Raw genomic sequence first — 12,062 nt, 5'->3', positions numbered from 1 at the left:
TCGTTTGGGGGGCGGGAGGAATATAAAAAAACACTAAAATGAAGAGCATGATATCAAAAGCCATCCTCCATGGATTTTGCTGAATATTTTACTCAAAGGAGAAAATCCTAAATGCTTCAAACACATGCACGTTCTACCTGATCCATATTCATAGGCCTTCCCTTGCTGTGACTGATTTATTCCCCTTTGTGCCCCCAGGGTGTTCATAGTCTATAGTAAAGGCGGCCTGAGCAGAAACCAAGTCTATCTTTACTTACAATCAGGAGGAGAAAGAGCAGTCAGGATATTAAGGGAAGAAACAAACTGATTTGTGAAGGAATATTTCATTATACGTCACATACGTCACAATGTTTGGTCATACACCACACATATTTGATCATATGTCACACACCTTGGATTCCCAGGTATCATTTCACTACAAAGTAATGTTACCAGAAAAGTACAGCTGTTAGGAGATGGTCTGTGTGGAAGCAGCTGCCTGCTTGTGAGTAAAATGATGCTATAGAATGTGTTCTTTGGTGGCTGCATATTGTTTCAGCGGCCCTATGAATTTAGCTGCCATTGCTTTCGTTATTCATCAAGAGCACAGTTGTTTGGGGGCTGCCAGATGTCCCTATTATGATATCCCCGAGAGCCACTGAATATAGGGTTCAGATCCTCACTCAGCCGTGACACAAAGTGGGTGGCCTTCACCCAGCCACAATCTCTCAACCGATAATCTACATCCCAGGATTGTTGTGGTGAGCAGGGGGGAAATAGGATGACGTTCAAGTACACTGTCTTGAGCGGCTTGGAGGTAGGGCAGGATAAAATGTGTGTTTGAGTGTTAGATTAGCCAGCTTTGTTGTTTTCGCTGATCCTATTGTTTCAGTGGTTTTCTAAGTGTTAATTGTTGTGGATTCTGTGATTTTATGCATCCTGTATTTCATACCCAACCCTGGATTCCACTTAGATGAAAAATAGGCTATAAACAGTATATATCGTGTGCACGTTGTTTGTGTGTTCGGTTATGTGCATGCCCCATAACCTTTTATCACATCTCCACTGACCATGACCCTTAGTTTCAAACAGTTCAGCTCACTAGTTTCATGCCTGGAGGGGGCTCAAATTTCTAGGAAGGGATAGTGTTCTGGAGCCTATGTACACCCATCATTCTAGATCCAGAGAGGCTGAATGCCCCCTGCAGAGGACCCTCCCCTACCCTTCTTGGATTTATTATGGAGTGACTGCACCCTCCTTACACCATCATCCCAAAGTGATTTTGAGATTATGTGAGCTTGGAGAAATGTTTCTCCCCCCCCCCAAAAAAAAATCCCTTGTGCATAAGAAAGTGTCTTGTCTTTTCCTCTTCAGATTTCATTCTGGGCATTGTTGGGCCAGTCCCACAGATCCTTCCATGGGGCACTAGGCTGTTTTCAAGCAACGGGTTCGGTTGGGTTAATTGAATGTATGTATTACTTAAAAATCTTAAAGCAATTTGCAACAAGAATAAATACAATAAAAACATTTTTAAAATTGTCCAGTAGCACCTTAGAGACCAACTAAGTTTGTTCTGGGTATAAGCTTTTGTGTGCATGCACACTTCTTCCGATATACACATGAAAGCTTATACCCAGAACAAACTTAGTTGGTCTCTAAGGTGCTACTGGACAATTTTTAAATTTATTTCAACTGCGTCAGACCAACACAGTTACTTACGTGAATCTACAATAAAAACGCATAAGTGTAATGAAAGCATAATCAAAATTATAAAAATCCAGCCATTGTTGCTGGCTGCCCAGCTCCCTGCCACACACACAAGCACACACACACACACAAACCCTTTGCCACTGAAGGAATGAAATGGTAGGTGCCAGGTAGGACTTTCAGAGGAAAGTATTCTGTTTCATAGGCTAAAAAGAAAAGGCTTGTTCTTTCTGCACACAACCATATCTCCATATGCTCAGCTAGTTGGCTTTGGGTTCACGGGACAGCAGAATGGGGTGGCCATTCTCAAAACATTTGAGAAATACTGCCACGGCTTCATCAATCTCCTTATTCTGAGCATTTCGATCTGACAGCCCTAGCTTTGATTGTTAGCAGAATTCAGAAATTGAGGGCCTGCTGCATGCATTTGGCCAACTTCTTGCAAGAGATTTGCTTGGCCTTTGAAAGCTGTGTGAGTTGCGCTGCCCTTTTTCTCTCTGCACCCCCCTGCACCCCCCCCCCAAGCCCTCTGCTATGTACCTCTGTTCTGGAAACAATGGCACTACAAATTGCTTTGACAGTGTCAGCAAAGCTGGCGGGATGGAGTGGGCTTTTCTGCTTGGCCGTAATTCCAGAAGCCGTGCTGTGCGGAAGAGAGACCGCTGCAAACCTTTACAAGCAGAGGCAGTGGCTTGCGTGCCGGGGAAGCTAATCGCGGCGGAGGCGGAGGCGTTCAGGACCCCGCACAGGTGTTGAGGAGCAGCAGTTCATTAAGGGAGGCAGGAAGAGGGCTCTCTCTCTCTCTGCTCTGTCCAGGCTATTGTTAAGAGCTCCTGACAGCTGAGAGCAGCCCCTCTGCTTGTCACAATAGCTGCTCACGCTGAGCAAGGCTCATTAAATATTCAGTCCCAGCCTCAAGCAGCTCATTAAGGCAGCAATGAGCAGTGACGTGGCTGCTGGAAAGCCCTGCCTTGCTTAGCATCACCATGCACAGGCTCATTGGACCTCTGGATGCTCTCCTCCTCAGTGCCTTCTCTGTGATGACCAGCTTGTGCTCCCTGCTTTGCATTAAGTACAGGTAAAAAGAGCAGCAATTGCAATGTGTTCAGGGAAGCAGATTCAAGTCTTTAAATCTGGCTGGCGGGAACATCGGTGGGCTGCATCTGAGTTGCCCTCTGGCCTTTTCAGCGTTCCTTTCAGCGGAGGGGTAGGGGAGGGTCGCAGAGGGAGGAAGCCGAGTTGACATCTACCACAGGCTTTTCCTTAGCAGCATGTGTTCTTCTCGTTGTTTTGCAGAAGCCTGCAAAGGGGATTTGCACAGCCAGCACAGAGTTGAATGAGGCAAACTTTTTTTCCTGTTGAGATTGCAACTTCCCTAAGGAAGTAGTGTGACCGTTATGGGTGTTCTGCTCTAGGTGCTGCCCATTAAGTGGCAAGGTTCTATGTGTTTCCAACACTAGTGTGGTTATGATTGTTTTAGTTTTCTTTTAAGGAGGGCTGTTATTGAACCACAATAAGTGACACCCAAAAGTTTCCTTTTTAAGTGAATGCATGCACTCTCAGCTGCTAAACTTCCTAGACTGTTTGTTTAATAAAAGGTAAGAAACGGGAGGCTCCTAAACGAAATGATGGTTTATGGTGACTGGTAGCAGCACATTTTAGCGTTCACTTGAGAGTCACTGGCATGACAAAATCAGAAATAAAACTTTGTGTGTGTTTGTCCATGTGTGTGATGCAAATGCTTAGCATGGACAGAAATGTCAGAGAGCCCTGAGAGTGCTGATGATGTTTCTCTTCCATTCACAGAAAATGTTTTCAGACAGCTCATTTCTATGTGGAAGACAGCAGTTCGCCTCGAGTGGTGCCAAACGAAACCATTCCTGTTATTCCCATCCCAGGTAAGGAAGGTCTGACATCATGACTTAACTCATTCATACTTTGGGCTCCTTACAAATCACAGTTTGCACTGTATGTTCTGTATCAGTCAGTCCGCTTCCCACATTGGCTGACTTCTTTATACATTTGGAGCATCCCGCAGTGTGTAGTAATATTTCTGTAAATCTTCATTAAAATGAGGGGGGAACACAGAGTTTGGATTAGTGCTTTCTTATCTGGATAAGGCACAAAGCACTGATGGTATCATAGTGGGGAGTCCCCATGTGTCTTCTACTTTCCTCGCTCTGCCCTTTTGCCATTAATCACTTACTCCATCCTTCTTGTTCACTGATGTTCGTAGTCTGCACCTTCTCTGGCCTCCAGCTGTGCAGGACAATCTTATGAATGTCTACACAGAAATCCTGACATTCACTGAGACTTACTCCCAGGTAATGTTGGATTGCAGTGCAAGTGGAACTCCAGTTGCCAGGTCTGCGTAATGAAGACTTTTGCTTGCCAGGCTGCCTGTGACCTTTTGAGGGCAGGGGGAGATCCCACCTACGCAGTACTGTTTTATAGGAAAACTCTCATTTAAATGTAAGTGGCCAAATAAGATGCATAGGTTTTGCTTGAGGCAAAGTTGTATCAGTTTAGTCCTAAATACAATCCTAAATACACTTACTGGAAACTAAGCAGTGGGATTTACTTCTCAGTAAAGAGAAGATTGCTGTTAGAGTAGCTGCAGACTTGGTCCTAATGCTTATTTACTGGTTAATTAAAAATATCAACGCACATGCCTACTATTTTACAATCTGTCAAGTGCCTTGAAGTAATTATATATGGAATGGTTCTCAGCAGAAATTTGTGAGCCAAAGCCAGACAGATGTGAAGATTTGCATATTGTCTGTTGTACACAGCTCTTTATGCCTTGAAACACAGGTAGCTATTTTGGTGCTGTCCAGATGTTGTGAGCTACAACTCGCATCCTTCCCAGCCAGTAGGATCAATAGTCGGGGATGATGGAGTTTGTAGTCCAGCAACAACTGGAGGGCCAAAGTTTCCCTACTCTTGCCTTAGAGCAATGAAAACTCAAAGCTTTTTTCAAAGGCATGTTGGAATTGTCACAGTTTTTCCTGAGGTAGTGGGTTGGCTGCTGGTTGGCCACTGGTTTGAGCGTTACAGTTATCTTTCAGTTATTGGGAACATAGGAAGTTGGAATCCCTAAAAAGGCAGTGGACTCTCCTTCTTTGGAGGTTTTTAAGCAGAGGGTAGATAGCCATCTGCCATGGATGCTTTAGTTGAGATTCCCCTATTGCAGGGGGTTGGACTAGATTACCCCTGGGTTCCTTCCAACTCTACAATTCTGTGATTCTATGATTCAGATGCTCTCCCACTGAGAATTGTGCACTGCACTTATCCCCCCCCCTTCCAGATATTTTGAAAGCCATGTAACAAATAACTGTTTTAGACTGAGATTCTTTGCAAGGCATACGTATAAGTTAAATATTGCTAGCCAACAATATTGTGTACAATATAGATAAGATAACATTGGAGTTCTTTGTATGGCCTTGAGGCTTTTGTCGGAAGTGTGATTACCTTGTCTGACAAACCTCTGATGCTCATGTGGTGATTTTTTTTTTTATGGGATCTCCTGAGCAAACATGCAAATACATAGGAAATTCACTTGGGATGCTTTCTATGTCACTTTTCCAAGGTTTGATCCCATTAGCTGAATTCCAAATTGGGTTTGGATCTGCTTTATGGGATTGTCTTCAGAAAGGGGCTGTGGATAACCCATTCTGACAGAGCTTTTGTTCACATACTCTTATCCAATTAGCAGCAAATCATGTCAGAAATGTGTACAACTCTGCATGCTGTGATGATTTTCCCCTATTACCAGTGTGCACAATGCTACAAACCAGAAGTCCTTCATATAACCAAAACTTTGCCATTAAAATCCTCCTTAAGGTTTGTCTAAAAGCTTTTAAAAATAAAAAAAAATCTCCCCATCTTCTTGTCACGTGTAAGCAAAATTGTATTATTTGACCATATAGAATGCCTCACCCCCCAAATGCTACTAATTCCATTAGTTCTGTGGTATTTCCCCACACCATCGCAGGAGGTGCAAAGTATTCAGGAGAATAGTTACGAAGCTTAAATGGGAGTTGTAAGATAAAGAATTTCAGAGCTGAGCAGGAGAAAAGTTCTAGTCTATTATTTTACCTCATGCGGTTTTTCATTACTACAAATACATGTTGTTGGTTTTAATCAGATAAATAAGAGGGAACATTAAAAACAACAACAACCAAGCCCCCACCTTTTGTCTTAAACAATAGAAGAAAACCTCTTTTGGTTGAACATGTATACAGTGGTACCTCGGGTTACATACACTTCAGGTTACATACACTTCAGGTTACAGACTCCGCTAACCCAGAAATAGTGCTTCAGGTTAAGAACTTTGCTTCAGGATAAGAACAGAAATCGTGCTCCGGTGGCACGGCAGCAGCAGGAGGCCCCATTAGCTAAAGTGGTGCTTCAGGTTAAGAACAGTTTCAGGTTAAGTACGGACCTCCGGAACGAATTAAGTACTTAACCAGAGGTACCACTGTATCAGGGTCGCCCTCTAGATGTTGTTGGCCTCCAGCTCTCACAGCATGACCAATGGTTAGGGATGGTGAGAGGTGCAGTCTAGCAACATTGGGAGATAGACATGTTCCTGATCTCTGGTGTAGATCATTTATTAGTCTGTCTAAAAGGTGGAGGCAAAAGCTCCTTCTATTGGAGCTTCACTCTAATATAATTTCTTAATACACTTTTAATACTAAGTTGTCTGAAGGACAAGAAACTTTGGGGGGATCTAGGAGAGGGGGACCCCAAACATATTCAGTGGTCATATAATGCCGCTTGACTGTTGTGAGCAAAATGGGAAATGGGTGGGAGGGGAAAGGGACTGGAGGTCCCACTTATACATCAATAGCTGTTTTATTCTTGCCGACAAAGAGGAAAAATCCATATCATTACAACCTTCCAACTAATGTATGTAGTTGAAACCAAGCCCAATTTTAGTTTGATTAATCAAAATAATGTGCGAAATAGCTAAAATGTTCAAATGGTCCCCCCAGATCTTCAAGCATTGGTCTGCAGAAGCGGGGGTTTGAGATCCAGGATAAAGTTTTCATCTTTTCTATTAAAAAAAATGCGGAGGGTTATAGTGGCTCTTGATTTGAATGAATATTCTCAGTGTGTTTTCACACTAGAGGGAAGATTTTTGATTTTCTAAAAAGTGGGAGTGTGCCCATAAGTCCAAAAAGAAAATGAGAAAATGGTTGCTTTTCATCAATACCACTGAAATGTTCCAGGAGTACCAAACCGGAACTTAGAATAAAATAATAGACAGTGGAATAGTAGTTTAACTTAAATACTTTTAGATATTATTAAAATACTGTTTTTCCTCTGAAGGTAGAAAGCCATATTACAAATGTAACATAAAAACAAGGATGAAATTTTCTGCGTTATTCTGTGTAATAGAAAATATTATGCCTCTTTTTTAGTGGTGATAGGTCTAACTATGTCCAAGGTCTAACTATGGAAGTAAGAGCACCTTTTTCATGCATTCTGAAGCAGCAACCTTTGTGGAACTTTTGCAATTTCTTGTACATAGCTGTTGAGTTTTATGTATATGATACCATGGCAATACTGTGCCTTAATGCTCCATTCAAGAATTCAGGGCCTGTGGGCACAATGTGTGAAGGGCCCAGGTGGGCTAGCAAGGCATGTACCAGCTGCATAACCCCAGCCAATGCCCAGTTGTCATCAGTCTGAAGAGGGCTCTTTTTGTGCTCATAAGACAGGTGTCGCCAGTGAGATGTCCCATAGATGTTGTTGAACTATAACTCCCTGACCATTGGCCATACTGGCTGGGGACTTGGTAGTCCAACATCTAGAAAGTACCACATTGACTACCCCTTGCATTGAGTATCCTCCATGGGGATGGGGAACCCTGAGTGAACAAGGTTTAACAAGCTTCACTTCCTTTTCCTGTAAACCCTATACAAATAGAAGCAGATTGTGAGTCTGCTGGCAAGTCACCTGGGGTCATGGCCGACACATATGATGTCATCAAGGTGGGACAGCTCTAGCCCCTCGTGTTCCTGCTGGTCCCATCATGCATTCAGTACCCATAGAAACCAGATGCCTGAGTAGAACTAAAGGTGTGCATAAATGTAGAAATAATTCTAAAAGTGGGGGGAACCCGTTCTTAGTCTGTTTGAATGGGTCCAATTAACCTCATCCTGATGCCCTTTCCTCGCTTCCCCACCACACCAGAAAAGGCTTCAAATTCCATTCCCCAGAGCAATCTGCTAAGTGCTGTTTCACACCTTCCTGTCAGTTATAACTCCTTATACAGCCGTTTTTGCTGAAAAGCCTTTAAAGGTTAAATGGAAAATTCTTCCTTTTGATTCACTCATATGGTTGATAAAATGATACCTCTTCTAAACTTTTTCTTCCCCTTTAGAAATAGCCAGGGAGCATGAGAAAATCTCCCAAGCTGTATTGATTCTGGAAGTAAAGTATAAATGACATTTTAACAAACGCCAGTTCCTTAAAGTAATCTTTATTTGCTAGCGATACCCCAGGCAGTAGTTATAAATGGATAGTTAAATATGTCCCTGTGGATCTGCACATCTATTTAACCGGGCTGGGTGGACCAATTTTCATTCTCAGTTTCAGTCATATGGTCACAATGGAAGCAGTTTTGACCATGCATATCTAAAAATGTGAAAGTCCTCTGCATTCCTTTTTTAAAACAACAAAAACAAATTCTGTGACAGCTTTAAAGGTGCTTGACAGCTCCAAAATACATGGTGCTAATGATTGATGGTATAATAGAATTTTGCTGTTCTGCAACTGCAGCATTATTAGATACCTAGCTTTCCACAGAAGAAATTTACTTCATTTTCAACCATGAAACTGAATAGCATATAGGCATGTACTAATCTATGCCCGTTCTGTCCTGAAGCCCAGAGTTCTCATTACAATTCATAATTAACTCTGCTGAGCAGTCTAGAGAACCACAGAACACCGACAGGATCATTAGCTCAGTTGCCCCTACAGCTATTACCCACTTAATATAAATCAAAAAGCATTGGTCTCATCTGGGATCATGCCCTTAGGGGGAGAGCAACTGCGCCTGGATGGCAGACTTATTAAACATTATTAAATATGCTAGCCCATTCTGTTCCACACAGACACACACACACTTGCCATTGCTTCATTTTCTGTTTCTTAGCACAGTTCATTTTGGGTGCCTCCTAGTGATCTTTTCATGGAACTCTTTATCACTAATCTGTAGTCATAGGTTGGGTGTGTGTAGATCTTGTCTGATGCCTATCAGCCCTCGCCACCAAATAAAAGCTGACCAGAGAATCATAAAACTTGCATTAAAAAGAGAAATATATATATTTTGCCGGTGTTGTCATTAATGTACATCTCCCAGCTTAAGCCCCATATGGATCAAGGATAACCACATAAGTGAATCAATATGCTGTTTTCCCTCCAAAATGCTTATGAAGAGATGTCCCATTCTGCCCCTGCATGCAGAATTTTCTAATCTGTGGAGCAAATAGCAGAGTGACTGGCCTGGAACGAGGGCCATGTTCAAAACGTATGAGAAATATCAATCCAATTTCTTCCATTTGATATTGGCTTGCCTTCTTTTCCCCACTTCTTTTCAACAACAGTTTGAGTCATATTGGGTGGGGGGGACTCAACAGCTGCTGAACCTCAAGAAATTTCCACAACTTTCCCTTAAGTTTGCAAACCAGTGCTCGGATGTTTCCATTATCACTGTATGTCACCATATTCATTGCTAAGGAGGAGGAGGCCAACATGTACCCAGTGCCTTTTCATATCGGGTACTTTTTGCAAGACACAACATTCTCCTCAGTGAATGTAAATAGTTCTCATTTGGATTATTCAGGAATGACTCTCATTTCTTCCTTGCAGACTTAAAGTAGGTGGACTGAATGTCACTTTCATTTATTATTTAAAGGCGGATGTGTGCATGTGGTTTATAAATTCAGATTTCATTCAATGTGCATAATATTTGTAACTGACACATCCCTTAATAGTTGCTCTTGGCATGATGCTATATTAGATTACACCTTGATTGAAATGGTGTCATTAATACTCACTCAGTCACAAGCACATGGTCTCTTTTCTTTCTTTCTTTTTTGTCTGCCTAAGAGTCAATTACGGCTCATGCAGAACTCTGGATCAGGACCAGTGAGGGTTCTTAATGACACTTAAAATATTAAATTATGTGCTGAAATCTCATTGTTTTTCAATGGGATTTAGGCATAACTCGCTTTCTTAGAATAGACTCAGTACAGTGACTGCAATCCAGTGCACAGCTACATGTGCTCATCCTACTTAAATTCGGTGCAATTTAAATTCATTTCACAGTTTGCTGGCTTCCAGCCAATAACAACATAGTCTTTCTCTCAACCAGTAGGTTCAGTGTTGTTCAAAGGTTAGTTATGGGAATGCACTGTCTGCACCCTCTGCAGTGTGTTGTTATTATCTTGTAAAATGAATAAAATAAAGAACATTCATAAGGGCAGTGGTGTGTCCCTTTACTGAGATTGCCTAAATTTGGGTGTTTGGAATGGAATAAAGGATTCATGAAAGCTCCCATAATGCATCAGTTAGGCATTATGGATACAGGCACGCATAAGTAATTGCAGGCTTGTAGCCTGTCTGAAAAGTAGTAGAATCATATAATAGTAGAGTTGGAAGAGATCCCAATGGTAATCTAGTCCAATTCCCTGCAATGCAGGAATCTCAGCTAAAGCATCCATGACAGTAGATCCACCATTGTTCAAACATCAGTTATGGGAATTCACTGTACCCTGTACGATGCACTGTGATTATAACATAAGATGATTGTAGCCAATGGAACTTGAGTTCAGTGGAACTTACTCCCTATTGTGTACACTGGATTGCACAGCCTCAGACTAGTCCAAATCAACCACTTGGGGTTGTAAGCAACTATGGTTTACTCAGAGTTGACCAGTTGAAATTGTGGGCCTATGTTAGTCATGCTTATTAATTTCAATGTGTCTACTCTGAATAGGACTTACACTTTCTGCAAAGTGTCTGCAGCAGTTTCACTTGACATTGCATGTATGATTTTTAGTAAGATCCAGTCTGTCATACACTGCTCAAATGGCATTGTCGTTAATATCTTTTCTGCATCACCAGCAAATCCCTAAACTATCACTTTCCCTTGACACTAGAATAGCCTCTTAAATCATCCACTTAACATCTTTTAACACGCTGTATCCCTGATCCTCCAAGCTTCTGTCTTTTCTTAGCCCTCTCCACCCCTTGCCATAGCTTTTTGGTAGAGCACATGCTTTGGCCCTGGGGCCTTTTGTTTGCAACCATTGGTATCTCCAGTGAAAAGGATCTGGTAGCAAGTTGTGCAGAAGGGACACTTTAAACACTGCCCAGATGCAGCAGAGAATGTGCATCACAAGACCTATACATATGGAAAGGGAATGTGAGAGTCACTCGTGGTTCCCATATTTTAGCTTAGCCTTCTTTACAAAAGTCAGGGGCAAAATAAAATGACACTGAATGGATTGTGTGTGTGTGGTAAAAGTAATCACAGTTGTAAACCACCTTTTTTGCATTGCACATATTTACTAAACACAAGTGTCATTATCTATTTTTGTTTATTTTATTTTTTAAGTAAGATTTATATATGGCCGTTCATCAAAAGATCTCAGGGATGTTCACAAGATTAAAATACAATATAAAAGCACAACTAATTTGTTAAAGCTGAAACAACAAAACAATAGCCCCCCCCCCCCACATTTAAAAGGCTGTAGAATATTATCAGACAAAGGCCTGGTGAAAGAGGAAAGCTTTTGCCTGGCACCTAAAAATATATAATGAAGGTGCCAGACGAATCTCCATGGGGAGAGCATTCCACAAACGAGAGCCACTGTGCAGAAAAGGCTCTCTCATGTTGTCACCCTCTAGACCTCATGTGAAGGAGGCACACAAAGAAGGGCCTCTGATGATGAATCCAGAGTCCAGGTCGGTTTATATGGGGAGATGTGGTCCTTGAGGTATTGTGGTCCTGGGTCAATTAAACTGCGCACTTTAATGTAGCCTTAATGTGGGTAGGAAAGTAACCCAAGATGTCTGCTCATATAATCCACATGCTGATTGCATTATAATATATTCCACCTGTGATTAAGGTTTTATTGGGGGTCTTCCATGGAAGGTTCTGTTTACACTCAAAAAGGAATATAAGCCCCCTGCAAATCTTACCCTCTCAAAATGGGGGAGGCTGGGAACTCATCAGGTGAGGCAACATATACAAGGATACGAGAGGCAGAGCTTGTCTGCATGGCCCAATCCAGAGATTCTGTTTTGCATGTTCAGGCAAATGCCTGAACGTACCTAGAGCCTGGGACAAATGTACAATT

The 12,062-nt window shown here is 42.0% G+C and overlaps 2 protein-coding genes across 8 annotated transcripts in view; one reads left to right on the top strand and one right to left on the bottom strand.

The window, feature by feature from the left end:
* Nucleotides 1-12,062, bottom strand: part of LOC308471644 (uncharacterized protein) — an 88,264-nt gene that overhangs the window by 20,297 nt on the left and 55,905 nt on the right. The gene's annotated exons all lie outside the window — the stretch shown is intronic.
* Nucleotides 1-12,062, top strand: part of PTPRG (protein tyrosine phosphatase receptor type G) — a 542,845-nt gene that overhangs the window by 487,815 nt on the left and 42,968 nt on the right. For all 6 annotated transcript variants that reach the window (XM_080995611.1, XM_080995608.1, XM_080995607.1 and 3 more), the window contains exon 14: nt 3,493-3,584. In XM_080995611.1, coding sequence (XP_080851737.1) covers nt 3,493-3,584 — 92 coding nt within the window. The remainder of the gene's footprint in view (nt 1-3,492; nt 3,585-12,062) is intronic.

This window comes from Podarcis pityusensis, assembly GCF_964106645.2.
Source record: "Podarcis pityusensis genome assembly, chromosome: 2".
In the NCBI taxonomy this organism is placed as follows: domain Eukaryota; kingdom Metazoa; phylum Chordata; class Lepidosauria; order Squamata; family Lacertidae; genus Podarcis; species Podarcis pityusensis.
This window is presented reverse-complemented; position numbering and strand designations above follow the sequence as displayed.